At 38.1% G+C, this 19,960-nt stretch overlaps 1 protein-coding gene across 1 annotated transcript in view; it reads left to right on the forward strand.

The window, feature by feature from the left end:
- Positions 1-19,960, forward strand: part of CRYBG1 (crystallin beta-gamma domain containing 1) — a 98,457-nt gene that overhangs the window by 75,468 nt on the left and 3,029 nt on the right. Inside the window, exons 15-22 of the mRNA XM_062624710.1 lie at positions 4,937-5,063; positions 5,234-5,266; positions 7,019-7,128; positions 7,377-7,506; positions 11,185-11,324; positions 13,605-13,728; positions 14,898-15,056; positions 17,920-18,082. Of these exons, the coding sequence (XP_062480694.1) occupies positions 4,937-5,063; positions 5,234-5,266; positions 7,019-7,128; positions 7,377-7,506; positions 11,185-11,324; positions 13,605-13,728; positions 14,898-15,056; positions 17,920-18,082 (986 nt within the window). The remainder of the gene's footprint in view (positions 1-4,936; positions 5,064-5,233; positions 5,267-7,018; positions 7,129-7,376; positions 7,507-11,184; positions 11,325-13,604; positions 13,729-14,897; positions 15,057-17,919; positions 18,083-19,960) is intronic.

The raw sequence follows: 19,960 nt of genomic DNA on the forward strand, positions 1-19,960 counted from the left end.
GTCAGATGTCATTTGTAGCAGTTAGCTTTTTAAAAACTTAGGTGCGTTGTTTGTAGCAGGTGACTAGCACTCGGCTCTGAACAGTTTTGTGTGACCCTTTTGTTTCCAAAGAGGTTGTGAGTGTTTGGGGATTCTGTGGTGGTGTTCTTCCTAAATGCTATGTATCAGAAAGGTTGAATGATTCACGTTAAGTCATGCTTGGTAACACGGTGCTTTTTTAAGTCTTGAGCAACGGTTCAGGTACAAAATTTTTATATCTTTCCTTCCAAGAAATCATTCACCAAGCAATGAATAATCCATTGAGTAATTTCCTGAGTTGTTTAGACTGTAGTGTAGATGATGTCTTAGTGAACTGTGACAGACTGAGTAAAAGCTTGTCAGAATATTTCAAGGGAACCTTTCTGGTATCATACTTATAATACCTCATTATAAAAAAAAAAAAAAAGTCAAATAATGTAAGAAGCCCTGAATCTGTCATAGTAGCTTTTCAACTACAGGCTTTTCTGGGATAAGCTGTTATGGCAGACAGATAACAGATGATCTGCATTTCCCCCCATATTAATTTAATTGCTCTGTAATTTAAAGGGTATGTCAAAGAAAGCCTGATACTGCAGTGCACAGATACTACTGAGCAAGATATAAGCTAAACTGCATCTCTAAACTGTATGCTGAAGGCAGCCCAGCTCTGCATTTGGGGAGTGAATATTCTATTTTGGGGTAATTTAAGTGCTAGTTCCATCAGATTTTTTTTTCAGCTATCCTGTTTCTGAAGAATGTTTCCAAGCAGTATTTTCATGTCTTTGCTAAATCCATTGTAAAGAGACTCCCCCCCAAAAAAATATTCTAAAATGATGAGCATTTACTTTTTTAAAAATGAGAATTTTTTGCTCTTGAGCATTCTTCAGAGACTGGCCAAGCATAAGATCCAGGATGTTTTATTCTTCTGCTGTTGGTGCAGGAGAAAGCAATCCAGACTGCCTGAAAGTAGGAGAGGCCTTTCTTCTTTTAAGAAGGGTTTGATTGTTATGTCCAAATTGGCAGAATTTAAGTGGCGAGAAATGGAAATACTTACTAGCAATAACCCTTTACAAGTTGAAGCAAGTACTAAAATCAACCGTTGTGCAATTTTGATTTTCTGTCTGCATAAAACCTCTTCAAGGTTACATTGAATAGTGATCAAAATCACAGGAATGTTTGAAATGTGCCTTTTCTGTATTCATAAACACACCAAACATTTGCCAAAAATACTGAAACCCCCCTGTCTTTTAGTTGATCCTTTTGGAACTTGGTGGAAGAACTTTTCCATATTCGGGGGGGGGGGGTTTGTTGGTGGCTTTTTTATGTCGGCGTTTGTTTTACTGTGGAGCTGTAATCAGGCTGGTTTTCCCCTAGTTTTCAAGCAGTTAGTCCACAGTGCAGGTTTGGCTCCTTCTTGTGTACATCTGGGTAGTGATATTAAGGAAATTACAAGGTGATGAGTAGTTCATATACAGGAGCCAGAATGTAGTAAATTTAATCTAAATGTGCTTTGAAGGTAACACAGGTGAAACTAAGACAACATGAGTTACAAGAACTAAACCTCCACTGGAGCTGAGAAAGGCAAGAACCCATGGGCAAGTACCCCATGGGAGAAATCTCAAACGAAGCTTCCACTTCCTCTATGTCTGAACTGACATTCAAAAAACCTTTCAAGGAGTCTTGAAATTAAAATCTGCAGGTCCCTGGGGTACTGGGAATCACAAGCACAAAGGGGTATGATAAAGAACCTGTTTGCTCTATTTACTGTAACAGAATTTTACTAACTCATCCTCTCTGTTAATCATGCTACAAATCTGAAAGTGTCAGTTCATTTCCTGGCCCCTATGGTCTATCTGATTAGCATATTTATGCCAATTTAAACTCATTGTGTCCATATAGTATTTAAGCTTTAAAGATGGTGGATTGTGTTTCAGACCTGAAGGAGTGTTCTGTGCCTGAAAGCTTTCTTTTTACAGCTATGCCATTTAGTTTAATGAAGGTGTTGTCATTTCTTCCTTAGCTGAGAATGGTCCTTCCAGGACTTGGGTAATCAGTCCTATGTTAAAGTGAGTCTGAGCAGCTGAGGGGATTACTCCTTGCAGCTGATGTTAGAAAGAACATATGCGATAAGAAATGGCTAGTGTTTTAAATGATGAAGTTAGGTAAAATGAATCCTGGGCTAACCATGAGCAGAGCTGATTTTTTCTGGCAAGTTGTCTTTGTCTGTGTTCTGTTCTTGGCTGATCTTCCAGACCCTTCTTGGACCCATGCTTCCTAGACATCATATCTGGAAAGTTCTGGGGAAAGACACTGGGCATGTAGTAGTGCCAACAATATCTAAACAATGCTTTTCTTTACATCTTTGGTTCCAAGGGCATGGATGGTGTAGAGAAGTGAAGGTCTCCAGCACCACCCTGCCAGCAGCATGGGATGAGGCTGTATCTCAGGCTAAGACAATTTGTAGGGCTGGGGGTTACAAAAACTGTTGTGCTAGGAGACCTTGTTCCCTGTAGGGCAGGGTTGTTGTTGCCATGCTGCAGAGCAGTACTCCAGTTTTTGTGATGCCTAGCAACTGGAATGTGACTCTCTTGCTCAGATATGGAGATGATGTCTTGCTCTCCAGGCGTTTCTGTTAAGTCAGAAGTTGGATGCAGGCAGTGCTCCTTCCTAGGAGCACTTGACGTTTGACAGGTTTAGCTGGTACTGAATTAAGCTGCCTGTCCTTGATGTTGTTGTTACTACTCTCAGCAGCTTGTGTGGGCTTATGAATGAAGTAGAAAAACACAAGGCTTATTTCACCAATAAGCCTTGACAGCAGAAACTGCATGGGCTCACTTGCTTATTTAAATCCCATGTGTGAGTGAGATACCTTGGTTATTTCTGTATTCAGGTTTCTTTTTAGATGGGGGAAATGAAATAACTGCAGTTGACAGATTCTTTGGAGGCACCTGGAATATTTTGTCATTCACTTACTATCAGAAAAACTTTTTTACGTAGATGTCAGTCAGGTGAAACTGTCATGCACTGTAGTTGTACCTTGGCATTTGCACATTGAAAAATCTAATGAACATCTGCTGAAGAGGCTGGCTAAGGAAACCTCATTTTCACAGCTTTTGGTATATGTGGCATACAGGTATAGACACACCTGAGACATTTGAACTGTCTGCTCAATTTATTGTACATACCGATGTCTCTTTGATGAATTACTATGAGGTGATTTTGAAATGTGCCTTGAAATATGTCTTAAGTAATTAGTGCATAACAAGTTAGAATAATTGATTATATCTGAGGCAAACCAAGAGATGGTGAATAGTGATAAATGTGAATCACTGTATGAGTGTTTGCCATGGGCAACTAATACAAACTTTATACTCTCAGCACATACATGTTGATGCAGCTTTATTTCAATTTGAAGTTATTGTACTTCTTGTATCTGCAGAGACTCTGGCATTTGTTCTTAGAATAAAACTGCAGCTTAATAAAAACCAGTTGCTTGACACATGTAGATCATTTTATGGTAAATTTAGATGGTGAGGGTTAGCCTCCACTGCAAATTACAAGTACCATATCATTTTACTGCTTTATGATATGATTTTTTTTTGTGTTAGTGTTGAAACTTTGTAAGAAAATTGCCCTGAAAGTGGGTTTTGGCATAACCTAGCATACACTCATTATGCAGTGCTTTGGATAAAACTGGAAGTGGGTTGATGATGAGTAAAGGATTATATTGTAGAACCAGGAACCAGCAAGATGTCCTAATGCCTGCATAAACATGAATGAAACTCAGCTGGTACTCTGGCCAGTTCTAATATTGGCACTGAAAAAGAAAGAAAGAAAGAACAAACAAACAAAACAGGGAAAAGGATGAGTTTAAAAAAGAGCCAGAATATAATTATGGGAAAGTTTGCAAAGTCTAGTGGTGAAAGGCAACAGACAGAAGTTATGCAGGTTATCACAAAACCAAAGGTAGTGCTGATGTGCAAGTGCTTTATCTTGGACTTCAGTATGGAGCCAGGGTTAGAAGAATGCCGTAATAGAAGGTTTGTTGAATGGATGCATAGCAAGAGTACCTGATAGCAGATAGCTAGAAAGAAAGCACTGCGGGGGTAACTGAACATTAGAGAGAGATATGTAGTGATTTGGTTGTTTTTCTAATGTTTTTCTAATACACTCTAAGTGTGTATTGACCTCAAAAGGTCAGTGTCTTTCAAAAAGGTGTATTCTGACTGGGACAGAAGTTATGGACTTGATGCAGAATTCTGAGTCTGTGGCCTGTATCAGGCAGGAGATGTGACTGCCTAGTTATAATAATAGCTTTGAATTAATCTGGCCAAATTTGTGATGGTTTTAATGCTTAACTTTCAGGGATGTTCTTCCTGCCTGATATCTGTGATTCCTGGCAGGGAACAGCCTGCTCTCATTAGCATATATGTCTCTTGTTGCAGCTCAGCTTTCGGTTGGGATTGATGTTTGCTTGAACACGGCTGAACTGGCAACATTAAAAATCAGTATTCCTATCTTTACTGTCCAGATGACTCTGAAAGTTAGTTTTATCTGAAAAAAATGTGTTCTGTTTTTCCAGAGAAGGTCTTGAGCTAGCTAAAATAATGGAACTGTGAAGCATCTCAGAATGTTCTTACTGGAGTCAGCTTCTAGGAAATCTAGCAGATGACGTATTTGAATTTGTGGTCTGCTTTTAGCTAATTCATATTGACATAGGGTATAAGGAAGTGAAATTTACATGGGTTTTGGAGTATCAGATACACTTGTTTGTTTATGGTTTTAATAAAATTACAGTTGACACTTGAGGGGAGAAATTTTTTATTTGTTCTTACATTAAGACAATAATGATTATACACACTTGTATTTTGGAAAAGTACTGTGACTTCTACCCATCACCCTCTTCTGTCTCTCTTAGGTGGGTGGCTTATGAGAATCCTGAGTTCACAGGGGAGCAGTATATACTGGCTAAAGGGCTATATCCCAGCACTGAAGCATGGGGGGGAAAGAATTGCAAGATATCTTCAGTTCAGCCCATCATTACAGTAAGGAATTAATTTTATACTTGTTTTGCAAGTTTCTCTGAAGTGTTTAGAACTACACTTTTCCTATCAAATTCAGTTTATTTACATTCTTTAATAACATTAAACTTTTTTATGTTTGTTATTTTATTACTGTTTAAAATAATTTTTTTTCTTCTTCCAAACATCTGCAGGATATTGCTGGAAATGAAAGAGGTAAAGTCAAGGTAAGACTTCTCCAAGGTCATGAAAAGTACTGTGTAGGTCTGTAACATATATAAATAAAGAAATGTCTTTTTGTCTAGTGTAACACCCAGCTATTTGCGTAGATGATTGACTAGTCAGGCAAAGAGTAAGAACTGCAGGTAAAGAAAGGAAGCTTTCCAGACCTCTCAAGTAAGTCACATTAAGGCCCAAGGAAGATGGGATTTAATACACAGCTGCCACCAGAACTTTCTAAGGGCACAGGCGATGTTTTGGTTCAGCAAGTGAGCTGTTTTGGTATATCAGTGATTGTTCTGAGGAGCTGGAGCTCTCAGCTGTCCATTCAGAGGCGGAGGTAGTTGCTGAGGCAAGTGCTCTCAAAGTTAAGTGTTGTTCATGGTACTGTTGTGACTTAAAACCTTTTGGATCTAGTTCTTTGGTTAACAGTTCTGCTAATGGTGGTTGCACTATATGGGAATCTTGTTCACTCTTAAATACTGCCGAGTTATGCTTAAAAGTTAGTGCCATCTTTGTCAATAGTTAAGAGAAGGAAATGACTGGGAGAACTTGTTCAGTGAGTTAACATATTTTTATGTTGGACTGTGGCCTGTATGCAACTACTAATATGTATTTTTGACAGTGAGGCCAATGGGCACCTTTTTCATACTTTGATAATTTTGAACCTTTTCATGTTTGTCTCTGCACAAAGAGACTTTTATTTTCAATTCAGTCAAAATGGTGGGTATCTCATGGAATTAAAACTAGGGAGAAAATTCTTATCTATTCCATTTTGCATTCTTTATTAGTAGCATGCCTCACTGGAATCTCCTGCATACAGATAGTGTATGAACTACAGGGAATAAAAATCTCAAGGCTGCTTATTTTCAGCTATGTGCATGAAAAATTATTTGCACCTATGTATATTATGTGTCTACTAAGATCTTATCCCGAGGAAACAAAGAAGTAATGGCTTGCAGCCAATAGACTGCATCGCTCGTCAGCATGTTCCTCTTTGGAGAACGGTGTGCATGCCCACACTTGTATCTCTGTTAAGAGTGAATAAACTGGTAGGCATGTGATAATGTGCATGACTTCTGTGTGATCAAGGTTAATTATCCTCTAACTAAATTAGCAGGTTTGCTGCTTAGAAATTATTATTTTTTTCTTTTTTAACAAGGACAAAAGACTCTGGGTGACATATCCTCTCTTATCCTCCAAGCAGAGAAAGAACAACGGATGTGACTGTATAGCCATAACAGGCACATAAAGCCCATCTACCCTGGGAATATTTACCATGCCTGTTGGCATGCTGTCCGAGTACTTTGCCAAGATTATGCCCCATTTGTGTTGAGAGACAGACAGTTTTCATTTAGTGGGAAGAGTATGTATTTTGGAGATTAAATGGATTAATAATCTAAACCAAAACCGTTTATGGCCCTTTAATAAAGATGTGCCAGGTCTGACCATTCTGTGGGAATTTAAAAATCTTCTCCATCAGATAGTCCAGGGGACTATCTTCATTAGTGTTATTTTAATTACTTTGTATGTTACTGAGTGATACACTGCCAGAAGTAATTTTTGGTATTGTCGCCTTGCCGTCTTGAACAAGGATTGCAACATGGAAGAGGTAAAAAAAAAAAAAAAAAAATGCATGTAGCTGAGGAAGTCTGGGTGATTTAAGTAGGTTTTAATCTAATTGTAAAAACAATGGTAGAGGCGTGTTACTGAAGATTGAATAATTAATTGTTTTTAAATACGTTTATAACTTTTTAAAGGTCCAGTTATTTTCAGAGCCTGAATTCAAGGGTAACTGCCAAATATTTGAAAAAGATACAAGATGTATTGATTCATTTGCTGTGAAGTCTTCAAAAATATTAGATGGCAGGTAAGTTACATTGAATAAATATTGCAAAATCCCTTAAACAGTAAAAGTTTTAAAAAAGCAGCCAGCTTTCTAACACCTGAAGTGATTTCAGAAAAATGCTTTGCAGTTTGCACATAAGTCTTCAGCCTGTCAGGACAAAACAGTGTAAATAATCTTTCTGTCAGTAGCTCTTGCTAAAGACTGAGAAATACAGCTTCATTTTAACTTGCACAGAATTCTTAAGAGGCCATTTCTTCTCCTTTCTGCAGCTGCATAGTGTATGACCAGGAAGAATTCTCTGGTAACCAGTATGTGTTAGAAGAAGGAATCTATCCTGATCTGACGGCAATGGGTTGTTCACCCCAAGCAGTTCTAAAATCTTTACAGATTATAAATATTGTAAGTAAAACTATTAGAAATACCGTAAAGATTGGTAGTGATGACTCCCACCTCCCCGTTTTTTTCAACAGTAAAAATATGAGGGACACACTGACAACAGGAGTATTTTTATTTATTTCTTTTTTATATGTAGTGGCATTTAAATGTCCCAGCTGCAGCCAAGTTTTTTTGACCTCTGTGCTGTTTTTGCAAAAGAAGGGACATCCCTGAAGCAGCTGCCTGGGATTTTCTGTAAGAAGAGTCAAGGATGTATCAGACAGGCACTTAATTTCCCAGTAGGAGAGACCACTTAGAGTGGGTTGAGAAATGTCAGTAGAACAGTGTGAAGAAACCTTTGTACTGCAGCCCTTGGGTTTTATGCATATTAAAAAAAACAGACTTAACTAAGCAATTTTGCATGAAATACATGTAATTATAAAGCACTATTGCTATAATCAGGGAAATGCAATTTGAGTAATCATGAAATAATGTACCCTTCTAGATAAAGTAAAGCAACACCCAATGCCATTTGGCAAAATCAGACAGTGTTGTTGTTATGTGTGGTGGATACAAACTAAACAACATTTACATATTTTGTAACTCATCAATGGCAAGGAACGAGTTTGCTCAAGCCTATAGCCAATCATTATGATTGGTTCTGATGGAATCTGCAAGTATATTTTAAGGTGAAAGTAATTCCTAGCAAAATGGCATCAAGAATCCAGGGACTTATGTCAGTAAGAAGATACTCATTTTAAAAAAGGAGGAGTGCACTGTTGACTGTTCTTTGAATCTGACAACTTCGTTGCACTCCACTGTAATTTTGGTAACCCGTCAGTGATGTAGCAGTTGACAAAGGAGAACTAAAGTGTGTCATCCTCTTTCATGTGTCTGAAGCATTTTGATGTACAGTGTAAACAAGTATCTGCAGCAGGTATGTCTGACTTCTGAAGTCTCTGGCTATCTAGTAGATGGATCCTATTAAAAACAATAGAAATGCTTCTAGCCAAGCTTGGTGGGTGATCACCATGAACTAAAACAGGCTCTTCTGTACCTGTCAGTGTCTAGTTCTTGGGTCTGAAATGCTTGTTTCAAGCTGGAATGATCAGCTTACTTTTGGAAGATGTATTATTTGTGACATAGGCTGTTGTGTTAAGACAGCCAAATACCAGTTTTGTGCCTCAAAGTTCTTGTAATTTCTGAGACTTGTTTTAGCCTTACAATTCATCACGCTTCAAACAGTAGCATAGAGATGCATCTGTTTACCAGTCGCGTGCTGCTGCTTCCTTCTTCAGAGGCTTCCTGCCTGCGGAGAAGAGGATAAGGGGTTGCTTTGCTCAGCAGTTTATTATCAAACCAGAATACAGAGAATAAGAAGTTAGGTGGAAATGATTCATAATTTTACAAAAGCTTGAAGCTTGTTAGATACTGGTGTCACCTCTCAGATTTATTTTGGGATTGGTTTTGGCAGTGCAGATCTTAATTCCTCCCCACCATCTGCTGCTCCCATAATTTTCCGTGTGATTTTTCTGTGACGTTTCTGTACAAGAAGCACCTTTGCTATTTTGGTATGTCTAAAATACTAAATATAGGTGTTTTAGCATTATGATACTAATCTAGTTTAACTCCCCCTTGAAGGGATTGATTTCTAATGGACCATGAGAAAAGAAAATGAAAGGGATATTCAATAAACTTGGAAGACAAAGTTAAAAGGACTTGTATTCATAAGCTCAAGGTTTTTGTGTTATTATACCACTGTATCTTTGCATGTTTGTGCTTGCTTTGCATACTTCACATGGTTGTGCTGCAGATAGAGAATAGCATTTTTCCTTCTTGAATTTGCTAAACATTCGTTTTCCTGAACAGACTATAAGAACAACTGTGAATGTGGTTTATGCGTGAACAGTCATGCTGAAAATACTTCTTTTTAATGAACAGCTCTGTGAAATAACTAAGTGTAGATATACAGGAACACCAGATTCTCACAGTGCAGTACATGCGAAGTACTGAAAGAAAACTGGTGAGCAGATGTTGCAGTTCTTTCAGTGTGGAACGTTTTATGTAACAGTATTGCTGCTGAATCTAAACAATGCCCAGAGTGGAAGGTGTGGCAGAAAATTGGAGGATTTCCTTTGCTGTCTGTGTGTTTTCTTTGTAAGTAGATTATTTCTCAAGCATTGCACATGGCTCAAGGGCTGCTGCCTGACCAGTTAGTTCCATGTCTCAGAGCACAGGTGCAGGTCTATAAAAGGGCTGAGGGGGAGACACCAGACCATCATCATGGTGCAACTGTCCCTGCTGGGCTTTTGACCCGTGATGACGCATGATGGTCTAACAGGTGTTTACCTTCCATGGTGGAGATGAGTGTACTCTGATTTTTGGAGTAAGCTGAAAAGCCTCTCCTGGCATTTCCTACAGCCTAGCAGTGTGTGTGTGATCAGGAAGCTGCTGTACAATAATCTGGACTGTTGCAAAGATGATGGTGATGCTCATGCAACTTTGTCATCTGGGCCCTTAAGTATCTAAAGGAAGATCAAAAGGAAGATTAAAGAGAAATTTAAGCACTGTCTAGAGATAGGTTGACAGGAGATCTTGCCTAAAAAAATTGCATGGAATCATGGATATCTGCTGCAGTGCATTACAAAGCCACCTCTGCCTTACAGGGCATGTTTCCATGCCTGGGGCCAGATAGGAGTCTGTCGAGACTTTGCATCATGTCAGGCGTTCCTGATCCAGTTGATGTGTTTCAAGCATTCTGAGCATATGCCAGCAGGAAGGAGCTCTTCTGGCTATGGTGGTTGTTTTACACAGTCGTTGCTGGAAGACTTGCAAGAAAGGGAGTGGCAGGGTCATTTCTATCTATGAGCATAAACTGTAATGCCAGGACACTCAGGATTATTGACTTTATCCCAAGGGATTTCAGACTCTTGCCTCTCAGCTTCCGGAGGAAGGCTTTAATTGTGAGAAATTATTTCCAGTCCACTGCAGATAACCTTGCTACACAGAAAAGCCCAAGGTTTGTTATCCAGAAGGCATTTAAGATGGATTGAGCAATGCAGGGAGCTTCATGTGGGCAGAATCCCTTTGACACCAGAAGCATTTTGACAGTGAGGAAGAAAAATCATCTCTCCACAGTAGTTTGGAGGATTCAGATATTAGTTTTTGCTTGTCTTGAATTTCACCTCAGAAGTGTAAATCTTGAAGCTTTTGTCTAATCCAAGTTTGATATTGCCATAACCAACTATAAGAGTTAAAAATGAGAGCAGTAACTAATAAGCAGTACTGACAAGGCTGTCATCATTTGAAGCTGTAGAAATCAGTATTATTTGACTGTATGTTCAGGACTGAAGATGAAAATTGCTTCATGACTGGGCTTTAGTACAATGGAAGACAGGGCATTAATGAAAATATATTTTAAAACGTACTTAAGATATTATGCAGAATTAAAACCAGAGAAATTTCTGTGTGCCTTAAGGAAGTTTTATGTTCCATGTAAGGAGATCCCTTGTGTGTTTTGTATAAGGGCTTTTTATTACTTCTTTTTATTTCTTGTAAGTAACTTGTGCAGAACAAAAAACCATTATTCTTAAACAATCAAGAAGAAACCTCTGAAATAAAAGGGCTGTGTGGAGTAGTGGTGTTCATAGTCACCATGTGGAGTTCTAACATACTATAAAAGTGCTTATCTTCCTTTTGCAGGAGTTGTCTGAACCGTGCATAGCTCTTTTTGAAAAGGTGGGGTTCCAAGGAAAGAAAATCAAATTCAGTACGGAAATCTTAAATTTCCAGTTCCTGGGATACAATCCTCGAGTAGCTTCAGTTCAAATCCTTGGTGGCACGTAAGTTTAAAATCACTTTCTGATTCTTTGGAATGATGTTATTTACTCAACTGAAAAATTACAGGTGTTACAAACCAAGGAGTATAAAATTTGATTATCATAATGTGTGGAGTGCTTTAATACAGCGTCTTCTTACAGAACCTTTTTGCATCCCATTTCAAGAACATGTTATCACCAACTTGTGCTCTGTGCTAGAAGTTGAAATGAATTTAAATAAAGCCTACAAGGAAGCCGATGTCCTCTCTCATGCCATATTATAAAAGCCAGTTCGCACAGCATCCTTAAAGCCAACTTCTGTGCTCCTGGTTTAGGTCTCAATCATAACAAAACAAAAAATAAAAAAGATAATCAATCCATTTGAGCTGTGCCATAAGTTTAAAATTTTATAGTAAGTCTTCACATTCATCCTTTTACCTGGGTGTTATGGACACAGTGGTACAATCAGATCATGATCTGGCCCCTTTGGCATTAGTAATAATCCCTTTTAATTCAGAACCTGGGTCAGACTCTGTTGTCAATCTAGCAGTTAAATTCGTTAACTGTTTTTATGCAGTTGTGTTCTCTAAACTTACTTTTGAAGATCAGGTGAAAAAATAGGCTGTGATGAAGTTTAAAAACTGTCTGGAAGCATTTTGAAAGCTACTGTGCTATTTTCTTCCAGTGTTCCAACAGAGCTGTTAAACTTCTCTTTTCATGTTTTTTCTTCCTATTAATCTCTAGCTTCAAGATACTTGCACCAGTTGTTATATTTAGTTTCTGACGAACGTTTTTGTGTTTGTGGTTTTTTTTGTGTTGCTTTGTTTAACGATAAATCCATGTTACTGTTTGCATTTAAATGTGTTCTTCTGAAGAGAGAAATTTCAAGGTGTGTGCTGGAGAGACTCTGCGGATAGCTTAAGACTGCCCTCCAGTGGATAGCTAATACCAGATCTGTAGAGCAAATCATTTTTACCATCTGTGTAAGCTGGTTGAAGGGTTTCTTTAGCACACTGAACTGACGTTTGAAACACAAAGGTCATTGGAAAAGGTACCTGTTCAGTACCCTCAAGTCTACTGAGATTTTGTAACTTTCACCATAACCACCGTATAGTTGTTTCTCACTTTCAATAACATGAAATAGCATGAGGTCAAACATTGTTACTTCTTTGCCAAGAACACAGTTACCATGATTCCAGATAATGGAGTCATGAATTGTGTATGTTTTCTGTCCAATGACAGGTTGATTTTTCTGATTGGTCACTGGAATAGTACGAAAATTCTGATTTCATTTTAGCAGTGTCAGATGCTGAAATGTGTCAAAATATACGTTTCTGAGTGCGCTTGCCCCTGGTGCCTCCCTTATTGAGGGTTTTCTCCTCTTCCTTTGCTAAGAGGCATTTGTTTATGATTTTCCTAATTTCATACCAGGGGATAGGTGTGTATTAGGCTGTGAAAAAGCACCAATATTAAGGTGTGTGTTCTGGATATGGACATACGGCTGTTGTGCAGTCCCAGTAAATCAGTGTGAGAAAACTCAACGTATTGCACTGTATTGCAGCCTGTTTCAAAGTCTAGTAATTCACTGCCTGTGCCAGTATAGTAGAGACGCAGAAGTCAGGTTCTGACAGATTGCTTTCGATGTGATGGTTACCATGGTTGGATGTGTTTGTATTTAGCTAGGGAATGCTAAACAAAAGTTTTCTATATGCTTTTTCTTTGTCATGTGTCATATCTGTGTCATGTCCCCTCCCCTACAGTATTTGGGAAGGAGAGAGGTGTTCTGAAATAAAACCTCTTATCAGAATACCCTAGAGAATTTCACACTGTTGCAGTTACAGTATTTGCTTGTTGTGGTCTACATCCCTAATAGCTCTTTCCCATGTGGGTCAGGCCTGTCCAAATTAAGCTATTAGAGCTACTGATTCAGCACATGCAGCAATCTAGTATATACAACATATATAGCATATACATACATGCTCCTTGAGGAGTCACAGTACCTCCTGAAAGCAGATGGTACTTAAAAGTTGGGTTCCCCCTTTAAGGCAAGAAAAAGCTTTGTTTCATTCAGCTTGTATTTTTTAAATAACAGGACTGTAAAATGTGGACTCCAGTGTATTCATCTTAATGCGATTGATTTCAGTCAGGACATGATTTTATTATTTTTTAAGACCTATCAGAAAGGAGGTCATTGTCTTTCCAAAGCTAAACACTACTACTTTGTGAGACAGATTTCTAGAAACCCATTTATTGATTTCAAAGCAGGATTTAGCTGTAAAAACATTCTGTATTTTTGTCTTACAGATGGGTAATTTATGAGCACAGTAATTACAGGGGGCGTCAGATGTTGTTATCACCGAAAGAAATTCCAGATTGGTATAAAGTGAGTGGCTTTTGTCAGATAGGTTCTCTGAGACCTTTACTGCAGGTGAGTAGGCTCTGACGTGAGATTGTCAAGTACCAATTTATATTTTGTAATGGGGTTAGGGGGATATTATAAGCAGTGTTACAGTCTTGATGCATGTTACAAGCTTCAGCAATAGCAGTTGTGTAAAGAAATTGCTCTACAGTTTTGCTTGTAATAAAAGCTGTTTGATTATGCTGCATGGCTTTGCAATTCTGCTTCTCAAACTGTTCATTAAGCATACTTTAAACCAAAATATGGAGGACAGCATGTAAGGATTGGCTAAATTCTTTTAACAAATAGTGACTATAACTACTATATATAAATTATTTTGTTTTATAATTAGCACCCAAACTTGCTACTGGCAAGTACTGTATTATCTACATTATTTTTGGAGCAAGAAGAAAATTGGTCAACAAAATTGGATACTTCAATTAGTAGTGATTTTTGTGTTGATTTAGGGGGGAAGGCCCTTCCCTGCTTATTACTTGGCAGAATAATTTGCAAATCTAATGCAAAGCTTGTGGCATCTATTTCATTTTGTCCTCTAAGTGAGGACCATGTGATTTGGTCCAGTACTGCAGCAGTCCTGTAAGCTTTAACATTCGAGGTTTTTGCTGAGCTGTATTTTATTGAGGGAGCAACTTTTTCTAATTCACAGATTACTTGTACCTGTAACCAAATGTATTTGCTTGCTGTCAATGTTGTCTTTCTATAACCTTAAGCAGGGTTAGAATAATGCATTTTGACTGTGCTGGCTGAGAGCTTGTCTGAACAGAAATGTTAATGTGTAACAAGACGCAGCATGAACTTGAAGTATACTACTTGTTGCCAGGGAAATAAGCAGCGTTGCACGAATTCACCCTTGATGAAAGCTAAAAGCATCAATACAAGAAGTTAGCAGAGAGCCGTTAGTGCTGCTCTGAATTAAAAATTCTTAGCTTTCCACTTCGTGCTGATCTTGGTGCATAGGAAGGCCTAAAAATCTCCATGCAGAATGACAAGTTCTCAAAGCTTGGCTTATTCTAGACATCTGTAGACTTTGGAATTAAATTCTAGAATAGAAAAGTTAAGGTTTCTGAAGGGAGGAGGGACACGTGAGGTTCACGGGACAGTAACTACTCTGAAGTTAACCAGAGCAGGATGTGTTTTGTGCTGAGACTGTGGTTAAAGAATTCTGTTGTTTTCTGCAGAAACGTGTGTACTTCAGGCTTCGAAACAAAGAAACAGGAAAATTCATGTCAGCTGATGGAAATTTAGACAATCTGAATCTTCTCAGAATACAGGTTGCAGAAGATACAGGCTCAGATGATCAAATCTGGGTTTATCAGGATGGATTCATAAGGTGCCGGGTAAGGTTCAAGTTCAGAATGAATTTTCTCTTTCCCTCTTTCCCAGTAAGGCTTTTTGGATTCAATTCTTATTGTATCATCTTAATTTATTGTATTTCTGTTTCAGCTGTAACATAATCTTTTTGTAAAGTGTTGGTTTTGTTTTGGTTGGTTGGTTGGTTTTTTAAGTTGAACTCTGGCTTTTTCAGGTGATACAAACTAGTTGTATGATACCTTTTCTGATGTCATTTGAGTTGTGAGAGATTTTAGTTATGATGTACTTTCCCCCTAAAGAATAGTACCCTAGTACCAGCCTCATCAACACCAGAAGATCATTGTCTTGCTCTTCATGAGCTCCTTTCACGTTTATGCCCTCTTTCTTCCAGGGAAAATATCACAAAAGTGTCTAAGCAGGGGAGACCTTTTAAAATGCTTGTTGTTAAAATGCTATCATTAATAGACCCTTATTGATAACACTTTGAACTACAAATACCTTGTGGTAGGTTGATTAGCATAATGCAGGTTATATCCTCTTCTGCTTAAAGATGCAATCCTATTCTTTTGGGTTTTTGAGGATTTGTGTCTGGTTACCCGTGTATTTGTCAAATTCATCGCTTTCCATTCCTCTGTACAATTTTCCAAATGAAGTCCTACTTTTCTCACAGTCCATAAAACTAATCATGTGTGAATTGTCATTGAGGTGAGCAGAGGTATGCGTGGTTCATAATGTCTAAGCATGTACAGTCTCAGGTAGGGATGCCAGCCAAAGAAAATTAAGTTACTTTAATGCTCTCAAACAGCTTGACTGCAAAGAATCATATGAACTTTTTCTATAGGATTGTATAACTTCAAAGGAGCCATTTATAATTATGTCATCTATCCTGGAGGGAAGAATCTTACTGTTAATAAGCTAAGGAATTGTTTGGACATGTTTACAGAACACATGCAGTAGTAAAAGGGATTTATATAGAGAGTGAAATGATGCAAAGTAAGCTAAAAGCTTTAATATCGCACACAAAAGACTTCTGTCTTGACAGTGCCTCTCAAACATTTCACTGAAAGTATTTATCAAGATAGTGTGGTATTACATGGCTTTGGATAAAACATGCTCTTGGTTTTTGTCCCTGTCTCACACAAAGCAGTTCTTCTGTGCACAGAAAATACAGAGCTCATGCTGTATAGCAACCAGGTAGCTTAGTGTGGAGTACAGGCTGGCAACATTGATCTTAAATGACTGGACTCTTACAGAGCTCCACCACCATCTTCCTATTGAATGACAGTAAATGTTTTGTATGCAAAAAATGGTTTTTCACAACATTTTAAAAACAAGCTCACGGGTGGGTAGGTACATGCATGTAGGCAGACCCAGGTCACTTGGAAGAACTTGTGCCTTTCTTCTTGTAAGCTTAGGTCATCTGACTGAGTATGTGGTACTTGAGGTATGCCTGAGGTTTCAAGGAAGGGCTGTTTTAGGTAGGTGGCATAACTGGTAAGCAGGATATGAAAGTTATTCTGCCCATTTTGTCAGAAACGAATATGATTGTAGGTCTGAAATCAGGTCTCCTCACTCTTCACAAGTTTCTTGGAGATGGGTGAAGTAGTGGCCGTTGTGTAATAACCTAGTGTGTAAGCTTTGAGTCTTCCAAGTCCCACTAGAGAAGATCTTTAGATACAGATGAGTATTTCAGAATTGTAGAACTAAATCATCTTACTTCAATTCTAGGTTATGATAGTAAGAAGTGCTACTTTTTCACAACTGTCTGTTTAATAATTTGGGGCCATATCAACAACAGCAGATGGGCATTTGCTTAATCTGCCGCTGAAGTCCCTTCAGATGATACAAGGCAGCTTATGGTGATCTATTGAAAAATCACTGTTCACATAGAATAATTAACTGTAATTTACTACTAATAGTAAATTAAGTAGCCTTAATATTCTTTTCAAATAAACTTGATTTTTGCCAGTTCTTTTTTTTTTAACCATAAAGACATTTGCAGCGTTTTGAAATCAAGTTATATAAATGGCTAGGAAAAGAATATTGAACAAAGAAGAACATATCCTTGTGACATGCTACTGTGCAGTTATGTCCTTTATCTCAAAAGGACTGGAGATTATTAGAGACCAAAAAAAGAATGCGCAGAGGAGATGGAAGGTTTCTATGCAAGGAAGAGACAAAATAGGACTTTTTAGGCTACAAAGGGGGCAGTTTGAGGGATGATATGATTGAAGTCATGCAAACATAGCATGGACAAGACATCCCTTGAAGTAAAGGAGGGGAAGGGGAGTAGAAGTAGGGGAGTGAGGAGAGCACCAAATAAAACCTGTAGTTGCCTATCAGTTGTTGGGTTTTTTTTTTTAATGCCAGTAGTGAAGATACGGAACTGCTTGCTGCAGAAGGGTGGTGATACAGAAGGGTGTTTGTCTCAAAGAGTTACACTGATCTCAGTGGGTAGTGATTAACGAATTCATGTATGGGACAGAAACCATCTGAGTATTAAAGGTACCAGCTCTGCATGGAAAAGTCTCTGGACTGGAAATTGCTGTAGACTGGGAGAGATTACCAGGAATGTAGTGCATACAAGAGCAGAGTGAATGTAATCTTTCATAACACCTGTTATTGGCCACTGCTAGAGACAGCTGCTAATTGTACCTTCTGATCTGACACACTATGGTTATTTTAATGTTCTTATGTTGTGAAGAGTGTCAGCCTTATAGGAACAAAAGAAAAATAAGTAGGCTTGAGTTTGGGGCAAAAATACATTCCTTTAGGGAAAGTAGTTCCTAGATTCTGTTCTTGCCTGTTGTCATCTATCTGATTAAAAAATAGTGAATACTAGAAGTAAGGCTGTTTTGAATAATTGGTGTTGCCTTTCTGATGATACAGATGGCAGAGGATTGCTGCTTGACAATTGTTGGAAATCTTATAACTCCTGGCTCTAAACTTGGTCTGTCATTTGAGCGGAATGAAGACAAACAATATTGGCATATTAATCCCGATGGCAGGATTTATAGCAAGATGAAACCCAAACTGGTTTTAGATATCAAAGGTAAGCAAATGTGTTATCTCATTACATTGTGTCTTAATTACATGGTATTTACAGTGGGATAGGCACTAAACGTGCCTATAAATTAAGGATGGTGTTAGAGTTACTTTAATCTAGAATCAAAAGAAGACCCGATTAGCTCATCTGACCTCCTGAATTAGACAGGCCCAAGGACTTCATTTTTCCTACACAGAGTTTAGTGACTCACAGTACTTGCTTATCTTGTATTCCCAGTGTCCACTCACTGTAGATATCCCCAGTTAATTTTATGTGCACTGAGTGATATGAATATAATTATTGAAAATGCTGAAGCAAGAAAAACCTAACTTCTCATTAACTATAATTTGTATAAAGAAAATTTTCTTATATAGTAAGTAGGTGCATTAGCCAGAGGGTATTAGGAAAGCAAAGACAGGCTTGTACACTGATGTGATTTTATGAAAAAAGTGTTTTCATTTGGTTATTAATGACGACACCTTTATTGTGACTATGAGATTCTGCCATAGCAGCCTAAGGTCTGTGCTTACTTGATGGTGTTTTTTATAGTCACTTTTGTTGCAGCAATTTGATTCACTTAGATACTGTTTCCAAACTTTGGTTTCATAGTTTCATAGAAAGTCTGAAAAAGCAACAAATTGAATGATTAGCAGAATTAGCATAATCAGATCATAGAATTGTAGAATGGTTTGGGTTGAAGGAACGTTAAAGCTCATCCAGTTCCAAACCCCTGCCATGGGCAGGGGCACCTTCCACTAGGCCAGGTTGCTCAAAGCCCCATTCAACCTGGCCTTGAACACTGCCAGGGATGGGGCATCCACAACTTCTCTGGACAACCTGTGCCAGTGGCTCCCCACCCTCACAGCAAAGAACTTCTTCCTAATATCTAATCTAAATTGACCCTCTGTCAGTTTAAATCAATTCCTCCTTGTCCTATCACTACACGGCCTTGTAAAAAGTCCCTCAACAGCTTTCTTGTAGGCCCCATGTTCTAGATGTTCTTACATGACTCTCACTCTTTCAGGTAGGGGAATAATCATTTCCTGTAGCTGTTTATTTTTTTAGCTGTTTTAAGATGAATTTTGCATTGATGCTGTGGCATTAATTACAGCCATTAGAAAAGAAAAAAAAAAGAAGAAAGGAAAATACTGGAGTCAGAACTTTAGAACAGAAAAGGACAGGACTATCAGAACTGTGAGAAAAGGGTTATCTAATGTTTGACCGTAATACAACACTGCCACAAATCATCACTAATTCTCTTTACTGCCATAAAAAGGTAGTGGCTATTAATTATAAACTCATCAAAAAGCCTCCAGTTCAAGGGAGAGTGTTTAGTCAGGATAACTCCGCATATCTTTTTCTAAAGTGAGTTCTGGGTTGCACCAAACAAGAAGAAATTACACTGCCTTGTCTTCAATTCATAATGTTTAAAGTAGTTATGCATTCTGCATTTGTAATTGAAAATCTCACAATGGTCTGGTGCTGAAAGTATAGATGTGCTCTTAGTTAAAAAAAAAGTAAACCTGTGTGGTACATATGAAAGAGTAGGTACATTCAGCTTTTATTTGAGAAAGCCTAGTAGGAACATTACCTGTTTCTGCCAATCTTGCTGATCTGTTCTTGACCACAAATTGAGCATTAATGAATTCTTCAGCAAGTGAATGCAATTGTTAACTGTGCAGTTACCAATGCCACCTTGTGGATGTCGTGGCACAGCACAACGCCTTGTCCAGGGCACCGCTCTACCAAAGTAGTCTCTTCTTCCACTGAAAGAAATCCTCTCTCTTCCCTTATAACATGTTTACATTCTATCAGACACTGCTTAAAAAGTACTTTTTGTGCTTGCAGTGATTACTGAGCTATTTAGGTAATGTTATTTTTTGT

This window comes from Pezoporus occidentalis, unplaced genomic scaffold (assembly GCF_034315485.1).
Source record: "Pezoporus occidentalis ecotype Australia unplaced genomic scaffold, CSIRO_AGI_Poc_V1 ctg109, whole genome shotgun sequence".
Lineage (NCBI taxonomy): Eukaryota > Metazoa > Chordata > Aves > Psittaciformes > Psittacidae > Pezoporus > Pezoporus occidentalis.